Below are 24315 nucleotides of genomic sequence, written 5' to 3'. Positions count from 1 at the left end.
AATGAAGGTGGTGGATGATAGATAGTGGTGGTGGATGATAGATAGTGGTGGTGGATGATGATTGTGGTGGTCATGGTGCTGCTGGTGGTGATGATGATGGTGGTGATTGTGGATGATAATGGATGGTGGTCCAATTGTCGTTAAACTTAAAGATGGTGGTGGTTGAGGACGGTGGTGGTGGCAGCAACCAGCACACCCACTACACTCCCCCTGTAGCGTGACACAGGAGTGTGTCACGCCTCAACTCACAAGGACTCACTCTCACAGCTGTCTTGATTTCTTTTCTGTATATTGCGAGCAGCACATCACCAGCAGCAGGTGTACACGTGTGCACCTCCCTCCTCACACACCTGTATTAATACGCACGTCACCAGGTGTACACGTGTGCACCTCCCTCCTCACACACCTGTATTAATACGCACGTCACCAGGTGTACACGTGTGCACCTCCCTCCTCACACACCTGTATTAATACGCACATCACCAGCAGCAGGTGTACACGTGTGCACCTCCCTCCTCACACACCTGTATTAATACGCACATCACCAGCAGGTGTACACGTGTGCACCTCCCTCCTCACACGCCTGTATTAATACGCACATCACCAGCAAGTGTACACGTGTGCACCTCCCTCCTCACACACCTGTATTAATACGCACATCACCAGCAGGTGTACACGTGTGCACCTCCCTCCTCACACACCTGTATTAGTACGCACATCACCAGCAGGTGTACACGTGTGCACCTCCCTCCTCACACACCTGTATTAATACGCACATCACCAGCAGGTGTACACGTGTGTACCTCCCTCCTCACACATCTGTATTAATACGCACATGACCAGCAGGTGTACACGTGTGCACCTCCCTCCTCACACACCTGTATTAATACGCACATCACCAGCAGGTGTACACGTGTGCACCTCCCTCCTCACACGCCTGTATTAATACGCACATCACCAGCAGGTGTACACGTGTGCACCTCCCTCCTCACACGCCTGTATTAATACGCACATCACCAGCAGGTGTACACGTGTGCACCTCCCTCCTCACACACCTGTATTAATACGCACATCACCAGCAGGTGTACCTCCCTCTTCACACACCTGTATTACCATCATAAACGAAGAAGTCTTGCCACAATAAAGGAGCTTGATATAATCCCATTCATGATGACTTGCTAGCAAACTCTCAACCTGTAGTGTTTAACTAGTACTTCTTAATGGATAGTCTTGAACTTAATGGATAGTCTTGAACTTAATGGATGGTCTTAAACTTAATGGATGGTTTTGAACTTAATGGATAGTCTTAAACTTAATGGATAGTCTTAAACTTAATGGATAATCCTTATAGTATTTGTCTTTACGAGTAGTCCGTAATGAGTAGTTATGATAAGGAAGAGTGGGGCGAGGGGCGAGGGGCGTTGCACAGGGGTCGTACTGACTAGTCATCCCTAACCCATCTCTGCTAATGCTATTAATCCCGGCTGGTGCGTCAGTATTACAGTGCTTTTATTGTACCATTATACCCGATTTTGACGCTAATGGTCGATGGAGTTATAATGTGTTGAGAAGGTTGGTGGCGACGTGAGTGAGTGGAGGAGAGTGAGAGCAGGACACAAGTGTGTGAGAGCAGGACACAAGTGTGTGAGGGTGAGAGAAGACTGGGACACCGTTGATATAAAGGAGTGATCTGGCTGGGTCATGGCTGTACACCTCTAGGTCAGCCAGTAGTGCTCCCCACACAAGGCGGCCATGTTGTACAAGACGACCCAACAGCTCACAGGACGGGAGAGCCAGCTTACCGGGGCCCAAACCAGTGATTTACTAACCAAACCTTAACTTATGTTGAAGTTTTTTTTTTTATCGCCACAGTACACGACGGAGTTGGCTTAAAAGCCTTTATAAGTCTCTGAACTTTGTCTTTATCTAAGATGTGTGCTCTGGTGTTCACATTGTAACAATGGTGTTATAGTGTGACGGTTCACTAGCCAACACCCAAATCTTTTGTCACTTAAGGGTCCAGTTGGCCAAATTGTGAGGCCGGTAGAGCAGACTCCAGCTATGGTGTTCACAAACTGTCAAACTCACCATATACAGATGAAGCGACTGTATTTATGTTTATCACTGGAGACACGTTCACTTACACGTCTGCTCCTAGATCCTTTTCTCATTGACCCTCATAACTTCTCTTTTTATTATGTATTCTTTCCGTTTTTTGTTTTTCCATCCTCATAACCTTGCACTTATTTGGGTTGAAGTCCAGTAACCATTTCTCCGACCTTGCCTAGTCTCTTGCAGTTCTCGCACGTCCTGATTCTCTTCCTCATCTTGTGATTTCAGCCAACAGCAGCAACAAATTGCTCTAGTTTCTCCGCCTTTGTGAGTGATGTAAACCAGGAATATATTGAGTCTTAGAACAGAACTAATCTTTGGTGACTCCAGGAGTGGCATTTATAACTTCTGATATTTACCTCTACGTTGTTCCCTCACTCCTGATTGTTCAGCGCTTTCCTCAGCTCCTCCACGACCCGCCTGTGTGGCTCAGTGTTGCGTGCTGGCTTACAATCACAGTTCTCTCTCGTGTGTGTGTACTTCCTATTTATCATACCTGTTAGTGCCAGCATTAGCTCTTGGACCCTGCCTTTCTAGCTGCCGGTTGTCTAATGTTATGACTCTTGGCCTAACAAAGAAACGAAACGAAGACCCTAAGGCAGGTAAGCAGGAGATGAAAGGCTGGGGCGAGGATGCGAAAAGCTTTAGCAGGGAACAGGATACAAGTCGGAGGGAGATACAGCTCGGTAGCCCAACCACAGTGGATAAGACTTGCAGCTGATGTTGTGATTTAGTGGATGGGTTGTGTTCTCATGGTCGCTCGCAGGTGTGTCTTGTGGGAAGCCGGGCTGTTCGTCGCAGAACTGGTGTTCATGTTTCTAGGTCATCTTGTTCTTCTTTGTCTGCGTCTTGATGCGTGTTGATATGGCGGTGCAGTTGTTCAAGGTTGTGGGTTTGGTGTCCAGGAGGAAGTCACCAGGTCCATAGCCGGACTTCCGTTGGTGATCCAACTGGGACATCCTTTTCTGACGAATTGGTGGACTCCAAAGAAGAGGCGCACCTTGAAGGTTGAGTAGTGGTAGATCTTGCAGCCGGAATAGAGGGTACAGTGAGCGTCCCACAGTCCGTGGGACGACGGTAGTAGATGGTTCTGGAGGAGTCACGGTGGCAGCCTGTAGCAGCCTGTGCAGCTGCAGGGACGATGGGTGGAACAGCGGCCGATTTCGTCGGCTATGGAGGTGTCAGCTCCGGTGCTGCTTCCTCTACGGGGTCCGATGTAGGGTTAGTAGAAGCTGTAAGAACGTGTGCTGCAGCTACGGCAGTGGCAGCGTTCAGTGATGTCTGGGTCAAGAGCCAGGGTAAAACTCGTGGCTGCAGCAGAGATGGTGAAGACTGTATGAGACGGTGAAGGTCGGGAGGCTGTTCGCAGCGTAGAGGATGTTGAGAATCCGCACGTATTCCCTGTAGTTGGGACCGGTGATCTTGTCGGCCACCGTGGATAAGGCATACACCGTGCTGTGAAGTGTGTTAGGATAGTTAGCTGTCCTCCCATTGGCTGGATTGTTGCACGGTTGCTATTCCTCGCGGGAGCTCCTAGAAACTGGTGACTTGAACGTTGAAGAATGGTTGGTTGGATAGAGCTGGTGCTAGGAGTGCCGGCAGTGGCGGTGGAAGAATTGGCTGTGTCGGATGCAGCCTGGATCTTAATAACTTCTTGTCTGTGAGGGCAGCGGTGGGAGATTGCAAGGTGATCACCTTTGCAGCAGGCAGCATTGGGTTTGCGACTTGCAGATGGAGTAGTGATGGTCCTGGGCGCAAAGGCTGCACTTCTGGACGGGCTGTTTTCACTTGCTGGTAGGGTGGGAGTATCGTAGCAATTTAAGCACTGGTGTATCTTGTAATAGCTTTCCATCTTCACTCGGTATGGAGGAATCTGGATGCCAAAGCAGTGGAGAGCATGTGGCAGTCTAGGTAGTTGCTGCTATGTAGGTGAAGGTTATCTTGAGGGTGTAGCGCTTGCTGTTGGTTCAGCTGCTGAGGATCTCGGCTTCGAATGCCCCCAAGTTCTGGTTTTCTTTATCGATGTTAAGTATAATTTCTGTTATTTTCCGGTCTGTGATCCAAGGGCTGGCCTCGATGCCGATGAAGACTGTTCTTGCTGCAAGCTGTTAACGTGGGAAGTTGGGATAGAGGTGGTGCGCTCGGCGGAGCTCGCAATCGCATTTCTTTTAAGTTTTAGAGGTCTTACTCCCTCGAGAAGTAGAGCACAGTATCAACCCCTCCCTGCCCACTGTCGATGGGTGTGACGCCGGCGACGTCTTTGAGAAACTTCAGGAGTTCGCTTTTGGTAAATGCGTGGCCATCAAGGATAGTAGTCTCGACTTAGAGTCGTTTGTGGTGCATTGTATCCACCCCATCAACGGGTCGCAATGGCGATGGATGTCTTGTGCAATGGCTCAAGCATGCTACTGCTTAACCCGGCAATGCTCATTATTTAAGGCTGTCATCCTCCTCCCGTGTGTGTTCAAGATGAGTGGGACTGACCTAGTGTATAACCTGTCCTCCTGTTTAGGTAGTACCTATTGTGACAATCGTCAATAGGCACGAATTCCTACGTACTTAGCTTTTAGATAGTAGTATACTCACTAGTAAGGAATTCTTCTAAAATGAAGGTTAAAAAACAAACGAATATTCCTAATCCTAATATAGCACATACATGTAGTATATTAGGCCTCAGATATCGTGTATTAGGCCTTGGAAGGTTATCTTGAGGTTATCTTGAGATGATTTCGGGGCTTTAGTGTCCCCGCGGCCCGGTCCAGGCCTCCACCCCCAGGAAGCAGCCCGTGACAGCTGACTAACACCCAGGTACCTATTTTACTGCTAGGTAACAGAGCATAGGGTGAAAGAAACTCTGCCCATTGTTTCTCGCCGGCGCCTGGGATCGAACCCAGGACCACAGGATCACAAGTCCCGCGTGCTGTCCGCTCGGCCGACCGGCTCCCTAGGTTCAAAGGTTAGGTTAGGTTATTTTGTCTTTGCAACACAAGTAAAAAAAATAGTTTCCGGTTTGTCCAACTCAATAGTTCAGATTTCTACTTTCTAATTTTGTTGTACGTTGGTATATATACTATGGTCCTCATCGCTACTATAAGTACTGCCACAACAGGAGGATGGGCTGATGTGTGATGCGCCTCGTTGACTATCACACGAGTAGTCACGTTGGCTGTGAGAGCGAACACGTCCGTTCCCATGACGAGCGTGCACAAGAGACTGTGATTTGTAATCAAGTTTTCTTGTCTGGTCTAACGAGTGTTTAAGAAATTTGTAAATTGGAAATATTTCATTCAAAATCATTCATTTCATTCATTATCTACTACCAGAAAATTTAAGCAAATATCCCCAGTTTGCTAACGGTAAGTACTAACTGTGGGTGATTGTAACCTATCCACCGCTGCCCACTGGATGGGGGGGGGGTGGCTGTTCAGGATAAACATATAAATTATGTAACTACTGTTATAAGCCCAGTCACCTTGGTAAGGCTCATATTGCCGTACAGTTGTAAATCATGTAAAATGGTCTCACAATTAATAAAAATGTCTAGAGAAAGAAATAAACTCAACTGTCTAAAAGACAATATCAGTTCACTCTATGATGGGTAACAAAACTACACAAAATAGATATAAAAATATTTCTGGATTATTTTATAACACAACAGGTGAAATAACATCTCTAAGCACTGATCGCTGACTATACAAGATATATAGCATATGATTAATTGTCTGAACAGACTCATTATCAAACACAATGAACATAAAAAGAAACAAAACAGACTTATCTGAGCAACACGTCCAGGCAGCGCCTGCCACCTGATGCTTCTGACACTGGGTGGGTTGCCCGCGCCTCGACGCCTGGCCTCCACACAATTACCAATACAGTATATATCAGATATATCTCCATCTTCAGCAGAGGCAACGCCAGGAGTTGCTTCCGTTGGTGGGAGGGGTCATCGTGCCCCACTGAGCAGCTACTGCCCGCCTGAAGCTGGGCAAACCCCAGCCAATACAGTGTTCTCTTGTCACGGTCCATTAACCTTACTGGATGCGTGGGGTTTAGAGTGAAAACTGACAAACGACCCAACAAGTTTGCACCAAGCAACACCATATCCAAAAAGAAACTATCAACTGCCCTAAAGCTGGGCACATGGAACGTCAGGACACTGACATCAGGTTTCTCTGACGACCTGCAAGAAATCAATGACGCCCGAAAAATAGCAGTCATCGATAGGGAGCTGAGCAAACTGCAGATGGATATCGTTTCTCTCCAAGAGACCAACCAGGCTTCAAGGAGCAGGATCTGTGAGAGAGGGCCTTCTCTTTCTTCTGGCAAGGAAAACCCCCAGATGAGACCAGAGAACACGGTGTGGGATTTGGCGTCAGGAAGCACTATTGGGACACATTATACCATCAAAGGGGGAAACTGAACGAATTTTGTCTCTGCAACTGCATTCCCAAACAGGACCAGTCAATGTAATTAATGCATACACCCCAACCCTGACTTCTCCAGCAGAGGCAAAGGAAAAATTCTATGATGACCTCAAAAGAGTCATAGCGAGAATCCCTATAAAGGAGCTACTGTTCATCCTCGGCGACTTCAATGCCAGAGTGGGTGTCGAACACAACTCTTGCCCCACTTGTCAGAGTCAATTCGGCATAGGGAGGATGAATGAGAATGGGCAATGTCTGCTAGAACTCTGCTGCCTTCATGGTCTTTGCGTCATCAACACGGTCTTCGGCACAAAGCCTCAACACGGAGTCTCTTGGAGACACCCCAGATCCAAGCACTGGCACCAGTTTCACCTGATTCTTACCAGGCGTGCAAGTCTACCCAGCGTCAAGATTACGCGTAACTACCAGAGTGCTGTCTGTGACACCGACCACTTCTTGGTATGTAGCAGGGTCAAGATGCAAACAAAGAAGATCACCGCTCGAAAAAGGAGGGCAAACCTCGCATCGACACCAGCAAGACCTACAATCAGGACAAGGTGGAAGATTTTGCACGTGTGCTCGAGGAAGCTCTCCCCGACTCGGCCGGGATCGCCGCCTGTAAAAGATGGGAGTACTTCAGAGACGCTGTGTTCAATGCTACCATGTCCACCTTCGGCAAGAAGACCAGCAGGTTGGCAGATTGGTTCGAGGCTCACTCGGAAGAAATGACACCAGTCATCGAAGAGAAACGCCTTAGCAGCCTGCCCAAGTCAGCGCAACTTACAGATCCTTCGGGCCGTCCACTGCAAAGTGCAGCAGAGCGCCAGGCGATGTGCCAACAACTATTCGTTCCAGCTCTGCTCCCAGATACAGACTGCAGCAGATATAGGCAATGTAAAGGGGATCTCTGTCTGCATCAAGCAGGCCCTCGGCCCAATCCAGAAGCATACCGTTCCCCTTTTTCCCCCCTGAAATCTGCCACAGGCAAGGTGATTCAGGACCAGGCACTGCAGCTGAAGCGCTGGGTTGAGCACTTCTCCGAGCTATACGCCAGGGAGAATGTGGTCACTGAAGACGCCCTGAGCGCCATTGAGTGTCTGCTTGTGTTAATGGAGCTCGACAGCAAGGCGACCCTCGAAGAATTCTGCGAGGCCCCAGACTCCTTTGCTTCTGGCAATAGAAAAGATGGCAATCCTGCCGAGGCCTTGAAGTGCTGCAAAGGTAACCTACTCATGGAGCTGCACGAAATCCTCTGCCTCTGCTGGAGAGAAGGAGAGGTGCCACAGGACATGAGGGACGCCAACATCGTCATGCTGTACAAGAATAAAGGTGGCAGGGGCGACTGCAACAATTACTGCGGCATCTCCCTCCTCAGCATTGTTAGAAAGCTGTTTGCTTGAGTCACATTGAAGAGGCTCAAAGTACTTTCAGAGAGAGTCTACCCAGAATCACAATGCAGATTCCGAACTAACAGGTCCACCACTGACAATGTCTATTCCCTCAAACAATTGCAGGAGAAATGCAGGGAACAGAAGCAGCCACTCTTCGTAGCCTTCATAGATCTGATGAAGGCCTTTGACCTCGTCAGCAGGGATGGCCTGTTCAAGATGCTCCACAAGATCGGATGTCCACCCAGGCTCCTCATCATCACCAGATCCTTCCAAGAAAACATGAAGGGCACCGTGGTCTTTGACGGCTTAACATCAGACACCTTCGACATCCAAAGTTGAGTAAAGCAGGGCTGCATCCTGGCACCAACCCTATTCGGGATTTTCTTCACAGTTATGCTGCAGGACGCCTTCGGATCTGCCACGGAAGGCATCTGCCTCCGAAACAGGTCGGATGGAAAGCTCTTCAACCTCGCTAGGCTGAGAGCCAAGACAAAGGTTCGGCTGAAGTGTCTGCATGACTTCCTTTTTGCTGACGACGCAGCAGTCACCGCCCACTCAGCCAAAGACCTCCAACGGCTCATGACCCACTTCAGTGAGGCCTGTCTGGCTTTCGTACTCGACATCAGCCTGAAAAGAAAAGAGGTCATGGGACAAGGAGTGGACTCCACACCCGATATTGGCATCTCCGATTACAAACTGGAAGTCGTTCATGACTTCCTGTACCTGGGCTCCACGATCTCTGACTCCCTTTCTGTCTCGACACAGAGCTAAATAAACGCATTGGTAAGACATCTACAACCATGTCCAGACTGACAAAGTGAGTGTGAACCAACAATAAGCTGACTGAATGTACAAAGATCCAGATTTACAGAGCCTGCATCCTGAGCACTCTCCTATATGGCAGTGAGTCTTGGTCACTTCGCACCCGTCAGGAAAGGAAGCTGAACGCCTACCACATGTGCTGTCTCCAACACATCTTCAACATCACCTGGCAGGACAAGGTGATAAATATCAGCGTCCTGGAGAAGAACTAGAATCACCAACATGTACACACTGCTGAAGCAGAGACGAATGCGCTGGCTCGGGCACGTGGTGCGAAGGGGCGACAGCAGGATCCCCAAGGATCTGCCGTGTGGAGAGCAGACGCAGGGAAAGCATCCAACAGGCAAACCCCAGCTACGGTACAAAGATGTATGCAAGAGGGACCTGGAAGCCATGAACGTCGTTTTTGCTACGTGGGAAACACTGGCAGCAGACCAGTCAGCCTGTGGGCAGTCTGTTCAGAAAGGTCTCTCCAAGTTCAAGGAGTCACTTGCCAAGAAATTGGAGGCAAAGAGACAGAGAAGGAAAGCCTGTAGCTTGAAGACAGACCAGAATCAGACTTCGTTTGTGCTCAGTGTGGGATGGACTGTCACTCTCGGATTGGCCTTATCAGTCACACGAGACGCTGCACCAGGATTGACAATCAGAGCACAACTCCATATTCTCCCGAGACTGAAGGGGCCTACTACTATATATCAGATACGAATTCTTTTAGACGCTCTGACATACTGAAAATAATCACTCCAAACACAAGTATAAACATAATTATGTACACTTTACATAATACAAAAAGTAATTCAGTAATATGAGCACAATACAAAGAAATAATTACAGGGTATGTCATGATGCATAATTGGTGAGGACGCGCTCACCACTGCTGGTGACAAACTCCCTTATCATGGAAGTTATATCATGTCCACCAGGAGACGCCATACCTCACTCCTCTCATACATGATCAAACCACAAGATATATAAGAGAATACTATCATTACTAACTCACGACAGCATGATACAAATACATAACAAAATACTCATATTTTATTTATAGTAACCATAGTAGTATGCAAATTTCATCCTACAAAGAAACTTAGGGAGGGACAATATGTAATTATTTCATATATAAATATTTGTAAGGATCAGGTAATTATGATTCGTAACAACTACTTGACCACAGATGTAAGTTACTTAGCTTAAAGACTGTACTTGTGGTCTGTCGAGAACCCATTGTTGATATAGCATTATATATTCAATATTTCTAACTAGATTATCAAAACTAATTTGCTTAGCTAAATGAATTGTGGGGTTCAGTCCTTGAGCCCATTATGTGCCTCTGTAACCCTTTCCACTACTGCCCACAAGATGGGTATGGGGTGCATAATAAATGAACTAAGCTTTCTTTTAGCGTACGAGTTTAGTTTTCTAATATCTCTGATTCATCTGAGTCCTAAGCTTCCATCTATACCCTTTTATTCTATTGAGAACATTTCATCTTTATCCACTCTGTTAATCCCCCTTAATTATTTTATACGTCTCTATCATGGCTCTCCTCTCTGTTCTCATTATCTAGTGTCGTCAGGTTTAGTTCCTTCGGTCTCTTCATATCCCTTCCCTCGCAATTGTGGGAAGAGCCTCGTTGCTAACTTCTCAACCTTTTCAAGTTTCTTTTGTGTTTATTTTAGATGAGGGGTTCCATGATGGTGCTGCATACTCTTAACACAGGCCTCACGTATGCGGAGTACAGCGATCTAAACGAATCTTTATTTAAAGCTGCTGATGTTATATTAATATGAGCCTGCGGGGTTAGTGTTAACTAATCTAGTATAAATATCTAGTATATCTATTATAAGTGACATCTACTAGAAAGGGTAATTACACTTTCTATAGAAACAGTAAAGAGCATCAAATCTTTCAGTTAAAGAGATCCTACTAACCGCAAAATTATTCTTAATTAAGCTAAATTAACAAATATAATTAATTCATATAAGCACAGGCGTTGTTGTGTTGAGATTGGTGATAATTATGTTGCCGCGACATCCTGCCCACGGTCCCCAGGCACCAGAACATTTCATCAATCAATCTTCATGGTGTAGCGTCTTGTGATCCCCGGTTACCTCCGCCCTTTTCCCTCACCTTACACTTACTGGTGTTGAACTCCAGTACCATTTCTGAGACCAACTCTTCAGCTTGTGTGTGTGTGTGGTAACTTCTCTGCTACCCAACAGGCTTCCTTTACAACATCTTAATTAAGAGTTGCCTCAGCTGGTTTGCGAAAGCTGGAGAATTAAGCTCTTAATGGCCCTGGTGGGGGTAACAACGGGGGCTCGAACCACCATCACCACGGATTAACCATAACTAAATTACATGTTTCTCCAAGTACTGAATAGTTAGAGCCTCCTGGTCGAATGGCTCGGACCAAACCCTCGCGTGCTCGGAATGTGTTAATGTTTAGTGTGTGCTGTTGAGCAATGATGCAGAGTTTAATATTGTGATAGAAGTATTGGAACCCTGGTGGCAGCTTGGTGTCTGTCTATATGATTCCCTGCACCTCCATCTACCTCCTTCTTGCGTCTCCATCTTCCTCCTGCTGCTTGCAACCCCATCTACCTCCTTCCTCTCTCACCTTCATCTACCTTCTTCTTCTCTCACCTTCATCTACCCGAGTTATTGGTGTTCATCTAGTGGTGTGTGTTGGTGGTTATGTAGTGGTGTGAAGGTGATTACGTAGTGTGTGTTGGTGTTTAAGGATGGTATGTGTATAGTGGTCTCCTTCTTGCGTCTCCATCTTCCTCCTGCTGCTTGCAACCCCATCTACCTCCTTCCTCTCTCACCTTCATCTACCTTCTTCTTCTCTCACCTTCATCTACCCGAGTTATTGGTGTTCATCTAGTGGTGTGTGTTGGTGGTTATGTAGTGGTGTGAAGGTGATTACGTAGTGTGTGTTGGTGTTTAAGGATGGTATGTGTATAGTGGTGTGATGGTTTTTTTTATTTTTATTATTTTCTACCACAGACGTGGCCACACATTTACAATGCTAACCACATTATACATTTTCTTCTCTCTTCCATGAACAGGGTGAGAGATCTGTTAAAGTTTCATGATTTATTATAGAATCAACCACAGAAGGTGATTATAGTGCTTTTAAAATACTAATCTAACCAATATACATAATATATAGATTTGCATCTGTCCTACATGAACAATGTTCGATGTATGTTTTTACATCATATTAATGTGCGTTTACAAACGTGAAATGCAATTCAATATATATATATATATATATATATATATATATATATATATATATATCTGCTTTGACAGTGTAATATAACTGCTATAGAAACTAGTGTACACTAAGCACTTAACCACTGAAGGTGATTAAGATACTTTTACAAGCTCAGGTTATAGTTAAATCACATAGATTGTATAACCAATGCATTACATAGTAAATCTTGGGTACAAGTCCAATATATATCAAGTGTTCCAGTATTCATATACTGTAGTAGTTACAGAGTTCAGCATACCTCAGCCCAGGAGGGCGAAAGTCAGTCAATATGGGACATTCTACAATATAATGTTCAAGGGAGTGCATGTTTTCTCTTTCACAAAGTTGATACACGGTGTATTGGACACTTTCTCAAAGTTGACACACGGTGTATTCGACACTTTCACAAAGTTGACACACGGTGTATTTGACACTTTCACAACGTTGATACAAGGTGTATTGGACACTTTCTCAAAGTTGACACATGATATATTCGACACTTACACAAAGTTGACACACGGTGTATTTGACACTTTCACAAAGTTGACACATGATATATTCGACACTTACACAAAGTTGACACACGGTGTATTTGACACTTTCACAAAGTTGACACACGGTGTATTTGACACTGTCACAACGTTGATACATGGTGTATTCGACTCTTTCAGAAAATTGACACATGGTGTATTTGGCGCTTTCACAAAATTGACACAAGGTGTATTCAACACTCACAAAATTGACACAAGGTGTATAAGACACTTTCACAAAATTGACACATGATGTATTTGACACTTTCACAAAGTTGACACAAAGTGTATTTGACACTTTCACAAAGTTGACACAAAGTGTATTCGACACTTGGGTTTAGGGAAAGCTGCCAGATACGTCTATATCCCAGGCGTATTCTGGCCACTATAACATCACTTTGCCGAGTTATTGCTCTATTCCACATATAAATGTCTCCTCACGATATTTATCATAATATTTAATGCTACAACTTTCAGGTCTTTGTGAATCTGTTAGGTCGGTGAGATTTTAATCAGATATTTAAGTATTGAACTTTGTCACTGCTAATGAAACACCCATATGTATTTCTGCTACTGGTCTACTACAGGCTGTCTTTGCAAGCATGTCAACAGTATCATGCTTTGAGATGCCAACATGTGGTTGGCATCATATGGTTGGCAACATGTGGTGTTATGTTGTTCATTTTGAAGTGTGATAGAGTTCATCTCGTGCTGTGTCAGAATTACTGTTATATACGAACATGCACTCTGCTGGTGGTGTTCAGGTAATGTTCTGCTTAGTGTTCACTGGAGCGCTCTTCCGGCCGTCCGCCCTGTGAGTGACCACATAACTGTTGTCCCGGCGTGGTGGCAGCCGGGGGCCGTTGACTGTGACTGGTGTGAGGAGGTTCCTCGGTGAACAGTTCATTCACCAAAACTGTTAGCGAGGTCGACGCCACAGTCTAGTTGGTGCCGGTGTCTCCGCTCACTCAACTGGCCCTCCTGGGGGTGGTTAGGCTGGCACTTGTTATGACTTGTTATAGTTGGGTTTTGTTCTCTACTTTATTCCGCATGGTGCGCTATGGGTCTTGTTGTGTACTGGGTGACACGGTCCTATTGTGTACTGGGTGACACGGTCCTGTGTACTGGGTGACACGGTCCTGTTGTGTACTGGGTGACACGGTCCTGTGTACTGGGTGACACGGTCCTGTTGTGTACTGGGTGACACGGTCCTGTGTACTGGGTGACACGGTCCTGTTGTGTACTGGGTGACACGGTCCTGTGTACTGGGTGACACGGTCCTGTTGTGTACTGGGTGACACGGTCCTGTTATGTACTGGGTGACACGGTCCTGTGTACTGGGTGACACGGTCCTGTTGTGTACTGGGTGACACGGTCCTGTTGTGTACTGGGTGACACGGTCCTGTTGTGTACTGGGTGACACGGTCCTGTGTACTGGGTGACACGGTCCTGTTGTGTACTGGGTGACACGGTCCTGTGTACTGGGTGACACGGTCCTGTGTACTGGGTGACACGGTCCTGTTGTATACTGGGTGACACGGTCCTGTTGTGTACTGGGTGACACGGTCCTGTGTACTGGGTGACACGGTCCTGTTGTGTACTGGGTGACACGGTCCTGTTGTGTACTGGGTGACACGGTCCTGTTGTGTACTGGGTGACACGGTCTTGTTGTGTACTGGGTGACACGGTCCTGTGTACTGGGTGACACGGTCCTGTTGTGTACTGGGTGACACGGTCCTGTTGTGTACTGGGTGACACGGTCCTGTTGTGTACTGGGTGACACGGTCTTGTTGTGTACTGGGTGACACGGTCCTGTGTACTGGGTGACACGGTCCTGTTGTGTACTGGGTGACACGGTCCTGTTGTGTACTGGGTGACACGGTCCTGTTGTGTACTGGGTGACACGGTCCTGTTGTGTACTGGGTGACACGGTCCTATTGTGTACTGGGTGACACGGTCCTGTGTACTGGGTGACACGGTCCTGTGTACTGGGTGACACGGTCCTGTGTACTGAGTGACACGGTCCTGTGTACTGGGTGACACGGTCCTGTGTTCTGGGTGACACAGTCCTGTGTACTGGGTGACACGGTCCTGTTGTGTACTGGGTGACACGGTCCTGTTGTGTACTGGGTGACACGGTCCTGTGTACTGGGTGACACGGTCTTGTTGTGTACTGGGTGACACGGTCCTGTGTACTGGGTGACACAGTCCTGTGTACTGGGTGACACGGTCCTGTGTACTGGGTGACACAGTCCTGTGTACTGGGTGACACAGTCCTGTGTACTGGGTGACAGGGTCCTGTGTACTGGGTGACACAGTCCTGTGTACTGGGTGACAGGGTCCTGTGTACTGGGTGACACGGTCCTGTTGTGTACTGGGTGACACGGTCCTGTGTACTGGGTGACACAGTCCTGTGTACTGGGTGACACGGTCCTGTGTACTGGGTGACACAGTCCTGTGTACTGGGTGACTGAGTATGTGGTAAAATATAAACAAATAAAGACCATATAAACGTGTTAAATACACGTAAAATTAATGCATCATGATAAAAGTGTATAATTAATGTATACCTGTATAAACCTATATAATTAATGCAGCAACATAAAATTGACGTGCGCCAAAAAAAAGCTGCAAATGAATTTATAAAGTCCTAAGCTGTGACTGCAGTTCAGCAAAAAAGCCTTAATGTATCCTTGCTGGATGGACTGTCAGGTTGAGTGAAACGTCGGGGACCTGATGATATTGTACCACAAACATGCTTTGTACACACATGATTAGAATGATAAAAACAATAATAATAACTACTGTAAATAGTCTCGTTCACAAAATGGGCCTGATTTTGTTAAACGTATCTCTAGCCTAAATCCCTAAATAGCTATTGCAGAGTAACAAATAATTGATTAAGGTAACTGTCACAATGATAGTTATATATCAGTAGCATCATTAACATGATATTAAAGTTAAATTAGTTATCTTGAGGTAATGTTATTAAGTGATAACTATGCAAGAGATTAATATATAATCTTTATCAATATTGTTTAACTTTCTTAAGACGGGTAAGATTTTAGCTAGGATTGGCTATATATATATGATGTATATATAATAATAATATTTATAGTTTATGATAAACAACTAATTAATAGTCTCTTACGTTGAATTTTGGTCTTTGCCCAGCGTGTAACGAGCATCAGCTGTAATTAGGAATTATTAATGACAGTCAACCTAATTGGCAAATCAAGTAAGAGTGAACATTAAAGTTATCCCTAACAATAGTGTGAAGACCAGTGCCTGGGTCGTAATTGTAAGACTCGGCTATCACTCCTGATGTGATCTGGCGCGATATTTTGATGTGATCTGGCGTGATATTTTGATGTGATCTGGCGTGATATATTGATGTGATCTGGCGCGATATTTTGATGTGATATGTCACGATATTTTGATGTGATATGTCACGATATTTTGATGTGATCTGGCGCGATATTTTGATGTGATATGTCACGATATTTTGATGTGATCTGGCGCGATATATTGATGTGATCTGGCGCGATATTTTGATGTGATATGTCACGATATTTTGATGTGATATGTCACGATATTTTGATGTGATCTGGCGCGATATTTTGATGTGATATGTCACGATATTTTGATGTGATCTGGCGCGATATATTGATGTGATCTGGCGCGATATTTTGATGTGATATGTCACGATATTTTGATGTGATATGTCACGATATTTTGATGTGATATGTCACGATATTTTGATGTGATCTGTCGCGATATTTTGATGTGATCTGGCGCGATATTTTGATGTGATCTGGCACGATATTTTGATGTGATCTGGCGTGATATTTTGATGTGATCTGGCGCGATATTTTGATGTGATCTGGCGTGATATTTTGATGTGATCTGGCGTGATATTTTGATGTGATCTGGCGCGATATTTTGGTGTGATATGTCACGATATTTTGATGTGATCTGGCGCGATATATTGATGTGATCTGGCACGATATTTTTATGTGATCTGGCACGATATATTGATGTGATCTGGCGCGATATTTTGATGTGATCTGGCGTGATATTTTGATGTGATCTGGCGTGATATTTTGATGTGATCTGGCGCGATATTTTGGTGTGATATGTCACGATATTTTGATGTGATCTGGCGCGATATATTGATGTGATCTGGCGCGATATTTTGATGTGATCTGGCACGATATTTTGATGTGATCTGGCGTGATATTTTGATGTGATCTGGCACGATATTTTGATGTGATCTGGCGTGATATTTTGATGTGATCTGGCGCGATATATTGATGTGATCTGGCACGATATTTTGATGTGATCTGGCGTGATATTTTGATGTGATCTGGCGCGATATTTTGATGTGATCTGGCGCGATATTTTGGTGTGATATGTCACGATATTTTGATGTGATCTGGCGCGATATATTGATGTGATCTGGCGCGATATTTTGATGTGATCTGGCACGATATTTTGATGTGATCTGGCGTGATATTTTGATGTGATCTGGCACGATATTTTGATGTGATCTGGCGTGATATTTTGATGTGATCTGGCGCGATATATTGATGTGATCTGGCGTGATATTTTGATGTGATCTGGCGTGATATTTTGATGTGATCTGGCGCGATATTTTGGTGTGATCTGAACGATATTTTGATGTGATCTGGCGCGATATTTTGATGTGATCTGAACGATATTTTGATGTGATCTGGCGCGATATTTTGATGTGATCTGGCGCGATATTTTGATGTGATCTGAACGATATTTTGATGTAATCTGGTACGATATTTTGATGTAATTTGGCGTGATGTTTTGATGTGATCTGGCGCGATATTTTGATGTGATCTGGCGCGATATTTTAATATGTAGATCATGGTATCTGCTCAGCAGGATCAGTGTTGATAACGCTACAGCGTTGGCTGGATACACTGACGTTGCTGGGCTTACACTAGTCGCTCTGGCGGATATTAACAAGTTCACGTATACGCGCTTTGATAATGTTCTACGCGTAGATATGTGTACGTTATACACCGATTATGTGACATTTGTGCGGTGATGTTGAGTGTGTAACCCAGCCCACGCCCACTCCGCAGTGTGTACACAGTGTGAGGCCACTCTAACTCTCACTCCTCCTGTATGATTGTTGATTAGTTTTTCTAGTTGAAACTCTAATTTTCATATAAAGTTTGTTTATAGGATTACACTAATAGTGATTTGAGGATGATTTGCTATGCTTAAATTCTTCTTTACAAAAGGCTTGGTACATCACGGAGTCGACGTCATTATGTAATAACCCTTCCCTCTTTCCACCCTTTGCTCCCGCTTAACACTACTTGCAGATCAATGTGACCCCCAATGAACTACATGCTAATTAGTTAACTCTGAAATATTAAATGAGGGGAAACAATAAGAGAAGGGGTTATTAATTTAAAACTAATAATTTAAAACTCATTAAACACTGCCACCACCTCCCTGTTTAGAATCTGAATGCGTCTTTTATTGACCTTCCAGGAAGGAAAGAGATCAATAATCATGAAACTCAAAGGGTATGGTATGGGGACCTGGGTAAAATACTTGGGAGTAAAAATGCAATCTTTACTGATTGAGGATTCAAGGACAACTTTAATATTCATAAAATGGAGGAGAACACAGGGGGGACTTCTAGCACAGCAAATGAAAACCACAAATAAGAATGAATAACACATCATTAATCAAAAGGAATAGATAACTAAACACAAATTAACCTTAATACACTTTATTTATTATTTAAATCACAGATATTGAAATCAAAATATTTAAATCAAAATTAAAAATATATCCTACTCTAATAAAATCTCCTACGAGGCGATGGTGTGACTAATGATGGACAATAATACTCCAGCACACTTTACCTTAAATGCCGCAATCCGCCACGATGTTGAGTGGCTTGCCCTACAGATCAGGACATCTGTACCCCAGTTGAATCCCCAAGACACACTGACTTTAATATTTTCTTAAGCTCTTTCCAATGGGAACAGGCTCCACCCACCTAGTTCCTAGGCCCAATTAACTCCGCCTATCCAAGCCTATAGCCAATGGATTTAAACACAACTGGGTGCTCTGGAAGCTTGGCCAATGGAATGGTCAGGCCCTACCTTGGGGGGACTCTGCCCCTTGAGTCCTAAGCCAACAAGGGCCAAGAATCCTAGGCCTCCATGGCTACAACCAATCAGAACCAGGCTTGACCATAATGGTCAATTCCTCTTGACAGAAAACTCTGTCATGTACTGGAAATAAGCAGTAACAACTAACTTCGTGGGAAGGTTGGCTGGCCACCCACGGTAACGTGAGTACACAAGTTTATTGTACTGAATTGTACTGGTCCTAAATATGTCAATGGTTTAGAGGACAGAGGGAAGAGGGGGAACAGAGTGGGGGTGGGGGGGGTGGGGAGGGAAATGAGTGGGGGTGAGGGGGTGGGGAGGGAAATGAGTGGGCTGGGAGAGCGCCAGGGATGAGAGGGATTGACCAGCCACCAGGGAATTCACTTGACTAAGGGAAAACTTGACTTCAAACCGTTTATGACAGGAAGGGGCCAACAGGAAGAGGGGGAAGAATGTCCACACAAGGGGAGGGGGAAAGGGAGGGAGGGGGCCGAACGGGGGAGAAGGAGAAAGAGGAGAAGGGGAGAAAGCTATGGTCTGCACAGATCCTTACAATTAGGTTGATCAAGGGATCTGTGGTGGGCGGCCGTTTGTAGCCGGTTTTGTTGTAAACGACCCGTGTGGTTTGGTTATTTGTATAGCCCTAGTAACGACTCGCGTAGTTCATTGTCCGTGAGGTTTAATTATGCAGTGTACCAACATTCATAGTTTATTATTATGATTTATATATCTCATTGTAGTGGAATTTGCCAGAGGGTAGGTGGCCTGTACTGGGTGACTGGTGAGTACGTAACTTGTGAGACAGCTTGGTGAGGCTAGCCCCCTAGCCTCTGGCCTCCGACTTTGGACACACAAACAAGCTATTTCATGGATATAGATTAGTATAAAATTCGATAGCTGAACATTGTTAATTATGATAGTATTTATGGGAGATGGGCATTGAAGATGACTATACATGGTGAGGTGATGATTGATGAAGATTAAGCCACCCAAGAGGTCGCACGGGCATGAATAGCCCGTAATTGATGAGGTGGTAAACACCATGTTATGTATACAACGTCAGGGAGGTGCACCTGCTGCTGGTGAGGGAGGAGGGGGGGGGGGGAGGAAGGGTGAGAGGTGAGGGGGATAGGTAACGCCTCGTAGGAAAATTATTCATCTAGAAGAACACCCAGCGGCGATATGTTCTTCTAGATGAATAACTTTCCGATGAGGCGTTACCAATCCCCCTTACCTTCCATCCCTCCCTCGCTCCCTGCCCCCCCCCCCCCCCCCCCTCCCTCACCAGGTGCCCCTCCCTGACGTGTGTGCACATAACCTGGTGTTCACCACCTCACCATTTACGGACTATAACTGTAAAGAACATTTCGCTGCTGCGGTGATTACTGGCTCACTATAGCTACCTGGACAGTTGGTCCCCAGTAGCTAAAACTACATCATCGTCGTTGCCGCTGGTGACCTTCTGGCCTCTGGTGGTGGTGGTGGACAAAGAGAAAGGAGGGAGAAGGAGAGAGAGAGAGAGAGAGACGCGGGGAGGGAAAGGGGAATCTGAGATGGAGCGATGCCCGCCACACGCTGAGACACAGCTTGTGATGAACCCTTTAGAAACAGTATGAGACTTTTCCTTCACCGCATATTTGTTTCCTTGCCACAAGTGTTTTTGTGGGGTGTTGTCTCCTTTGTGGGGGGGGGGCGCTCCTCAGACTCTTACTTAACCTGCTTTTGCTGTTGTTTTTGTCCACGTCACAAGGTTGTATGTTGAACACCCCCCTCTTGTGAGTCCGCCTTCCTCGCCTGGTGTACTTATTTGTGTTTATGTTGGTGTATTTTGTGTTTGTCGGGCCGTGTTATCTCCCTCCGCGCTGGCTCCTCTCTATAATTAATGTGCTCTTAGAATGACAAGAGAGAAGGAAGCCTGGCTAAATGGTATATGAATAGTCGAGGTTAATGCTAAGGGAATTTATGCGAGATCTCCCGAGGGAAGATTAGTGTGGGTTTACAGGCGTGAGTTAAGGTTGGGTCGTGAATGGTGTTTGTATGGGTTTGTGAGGGGAAGGGGGGGGGGGTTTATAGAAATAGCCTAAGCTACTCTATCCCTTTGAGATGTATTTTTTTCTTGTCTCAATAAACATACTTGAACTTGTGAGTATGTGTTTGCTGTTTATGCCTGCTGGCTCAAGATATTAGCTCTTGGACCCCGCCTTCCTAACCGTCGGTTGTCTAATGTCAAAAAATTTGTCTCGCAACCAATTTTTTCTCTATCATATCTTCTACATGTATATCACACACACACACACACACACACACACACACACACACACACACACACACACACACACACACACACACACACACACACACACACACACACACACACACAGGTATGTATGACATACCTGTGTGCACACACAGAGCTGAGAGGTATGAGCTACGAGGAGAGACTACGGGAATTAAACCTCACTTCGTTGGAAGACGGAAGAGTTAGGGGGGACATGATCACAACACTCAAGATCCTCAAGGGAATTGACAGGGTTGATAAAGACAGGCTGTTTAACACAAGGGGCACACGCACTAGGGGACACAGGTGGAAACTGAGTGCCCAAATGAGCCACAGAGATATTAGAAAGAACTTTTTTAGTGTCAGAGTGGTTGACAAATGGAATGCATTAGGAAGTGATGTGGTGGAGGCTGACTCTATACACAGTTTCAAGTGTAGATATGATAGAGCCCAATAGGCTCAGGAACCTGTACACCTGTTGATTGACAGTTGAGAGGCGGGACCAAAGAGCCAGAGCTCAACCCCCGCAAGCACAACTAGGTGAGTACACACACTGAGGGGGGAGGGCTGGTAGCTGAATGGACAGCGCTCTGAACTCGTAATCCTAGGGTCCGGGTTCGATCCCCGATGATGGCAGAAACGAAATGGGCAGTCTTTCACCCTGATGCCCCAGTTACATAGCAGTAAATAGGTTCCTGGGAGTTAGACAGCTGTTACGGTCTGCTTCCTGGGCGCGCGTGTGTGTGTGTGTGTGTGTGTGTGGAAAAAAATTAGTAGTTAATAACAGTTGAGAGGCGGTGTGTACTCACCTATTTGTGCCTGCAGCATCGAGCTCTAGGACTCTGCTTTCCAAGCCATTGGTTGTCTAATGCAATGGCTCCTGGCCTATTTCCCTATTATACCTGCTTTTAAAGTTATGAATAGTTAGCCTCTACAACCTGCTCCTTTAGGTCATTCCATTTACTCACTAACCTAACGCTAAAGGACAACTTTCTAACATCCCTATGACACGTATCAGTCTAAAGCTTCCATCCGTGTCCCCCCTTGTTCTGTTGATATTCATTGAAAACAATTCCTCTGTTTCCACCCAGTCAATCACTCTAAGTATTTTACACATCTATATCAAGTCCCCCCCCCCTCTCCCTCCTTGCTAACGTCGTCAGGTTTAGTTATTTCAGTCTGTCTTCGTACCTCATCCCTCGCAGCTCTGGGACGAGTCTCGTTGTAAACTTCTGCATCTTTTCGAGCTTATTTATGTGTTTTTTAAGATGGGGCGGCATACTCTTAAGACTGGCCTCACATAGACGGTATACAGTGATCTAAAAGCCTCCTTATTCAGGTTTCTGAAGGATGTTCTGACTTTTGCCAGAGTAGAGTATGCTGTTGACGTTCTTCCATTTATATGAGTCTCTGAAGTTAGGTTTGGTGTTATGTCCACTCCCAGGTCGTTTTCTCTAGACGTTATAGGAAGGTAGTTTCCCTTCATTGTGTATTGGCCTTTCAGTCTCCTGGCTCATGTCCCCATATCCATCACCTTACTCTTGCTGGTATTGAACTTTAGCAGCCATTTCTCGGACCAGCTCTACAATCTGTTCAAGTCATCCTGGAGAATTTTACAATCCTCATCTGTCTCAATCCTCCTCAGTAGTTTTGCATAATCTTTCATCATAGACATATACGACTCAACTCTTGCACAGTCAAGTCATTTATATAAATGAGGAATATTATGGGACCCAGGACTGATCCTTGAGGCACCCCGCTTGTTATTCTACGTCAGTCCGACTCCTCGCCCCTGTCACTGACGAGTTTGTATAGTAGCTGCCTGTATGGGTAATGTATCAAAGGCTATTTGGCAGTCCTGAAATATGCAATCTTCCTATTCTTCTCTGCCTTGCCTTACTTTCGTTATCGTATCATAAAATCTTATCTTATCAGGACGCTCGTCAGGCATGATTTCCCCTTCTCTAAAGCCGTGTTGTTTACTTATAAATCCAATTCTTTCTAGGTGTGCAACTAGTCTTAGCCTTATAATTCTTTCAAGTACTTTGCGATGGAAGCTTGTGAGTGACACTACTCTGCAGTTAAGTGCTTCGTCTCTGTCTCCTTACTTGTAGATTGGCACCACAGTAGTCTTCTTCCAGCAGCTGGGCAATACCCCCCCCCCCCTCCCCCTTGTAAGGGACTCATTAAAGATAAGCGCTAGAGGTATGCTGAGGGCCTGTGCTGCTTCTTTTAACATCCATGGTGATACTCTATCTGGTCCAGTAGCTTTAGTTACATCCAGTGATGCTGGCTGCATTCTTACTTCCTCTGTTGTTACCTCAATATTTAGAAGTGTCTCATCAGGGGCTGCTTCCTCATCTAATCAGGTTCAGTAGTGAACACTCCATGGAAGCTGGCATTGAGCTCCTAACAAATTTCTTTATCATTTTCCATATACTGGCCTCCCCCTTTTCATAATCTGGTCACTTGGTCATTCACTGTCATTTTCCTTCTTATATGGTTATGTAGGCGTTTCGGTTGTCTCTTTGCTTTGGAAGCAATATCATTTTCATAGGAAGATTGACAGAAACAAACTGTTATGTAGTCTTTCCTGGCCCTGTTGCATCTAACCCTGTTTACCTCTGCAGGCGATGAGTCACAATAACGTAGCTGAAGAATGTTTCCGTTTCCACTATTGCACTCATTCTCAAGTCGATTGTCACAATCGACTTGAGAATGGTCCAGGACGGACCGAAACGTCGTCGTCCCTTCACCTTCTAGTGTGTGGTCTGGTCAACCTGTTTACCTCTGTCACTTGCCTTCTGTATTTCCTCCACTTCCTCCTGCTTTTTTTATTTTACCTCTTTACACTGTCTGTTAAACCTCATGTTATTATATGTTCTACTTTTTACCCTTAATGGTGGTATGAATATCTCTTCTGCCTCTTTGCACCTCAGTTTTACTTGGGCCATCATTTCCTGGACCGTCTTCCCCCTTAGGTTCCTCCTCCCATTGCAACTTCCCAGATACTCTGTTACTTTCATGTAGTCTCCTTTTTTTATAGTGTGCTCTCCCTTCCCTGACTCCTTGTCTTATGGGCACTGTTGTGAGGTCCATCATGTAGTGTAACACCAGGACACAATGGTCACTTGCTTCTAGTGGTATTTCATGCTCTTAAGTTCTCAATGTCTTCCTCATTCTGGTTGAAGATCAAGTCCAGTAGACTTGGTGTATCTCCTCCCGTTTCTCTTGTGTTCTCCTTTGCATGCTGGGTTAAGAAGTTTCTGTCTACAACTTCCACTAATTTCCCTCCCCACTATGAGAATTTCTGGATTTCCAGTCAA

At 45.3% G+C, this 24315-nt stretch overlaps 1 protein-coding gene across 1 annotated transcript; it reads left to right on the top strand.

Annotated features, from left to right (window-relative positions):
* The first annotated feature begins 4481 nt into the window (after positions 1-4481).
* Positions 4482-8269, top strand: LOC138373634 (uncharacterized). The gene is made up of 3 exons (XM_069339970.1): positions 4482-4532; positions 7010-7918; positions 8054-8269. The coding sequence occupies exons 1-3, from the start codon at positions 4482-4484 to the stop codon at positions 8267-8269; spliced, it is 1176 nt and encodes a 391-aa protein (XP_069196071.1).
* The last annotated feature ends 16046 nt before the right edge of the window (positions 8270-24315 follow it).

Source organism: Procambarus clarkii, chromosome 43, assembly GCF_040958095.1.
Source record: "Procambarus clarkii isolate CNS0578487 chromosome 43, FALCON_Pclarkii_2.0, whole genome shotgun sequence".
Classification (NCBI taxonomy): domain Eukaryota; kingdom Metazoa; phylum Arthropoda; class Malacostraca; order Decapoda; family Cambaridae; genus Procambarus; species Procambarus clarkii.
This window is presented reverse-complemented; position numbering and strand designations above follow the sequence as displayed.

Bases quoted from the DNA above. Each gene is read 5' to 3' on its own strand.
- LOC138373634 (XM_069339970.1), top strand. From the start codon at position 4,482: ATGGCGATGGATGTCTTGTGCAATGGCTCAAGCATGCTACTGCTTAAC. The intron at 4,533-7,009 runs GCAATGCTCATT...GGTATGTAGCAG, and splicing joins GCATGCTACTGCTTAACCCG to GGTCAAGATGCAAACAAAGA. The intron at 7,919-8,053 runs GTTAGAAAGCTG...AAACAATTGCAG, and splicing joins GCATCTCCCTCCTCAGCATT to GAGAAATGCAGGGAACAGAA.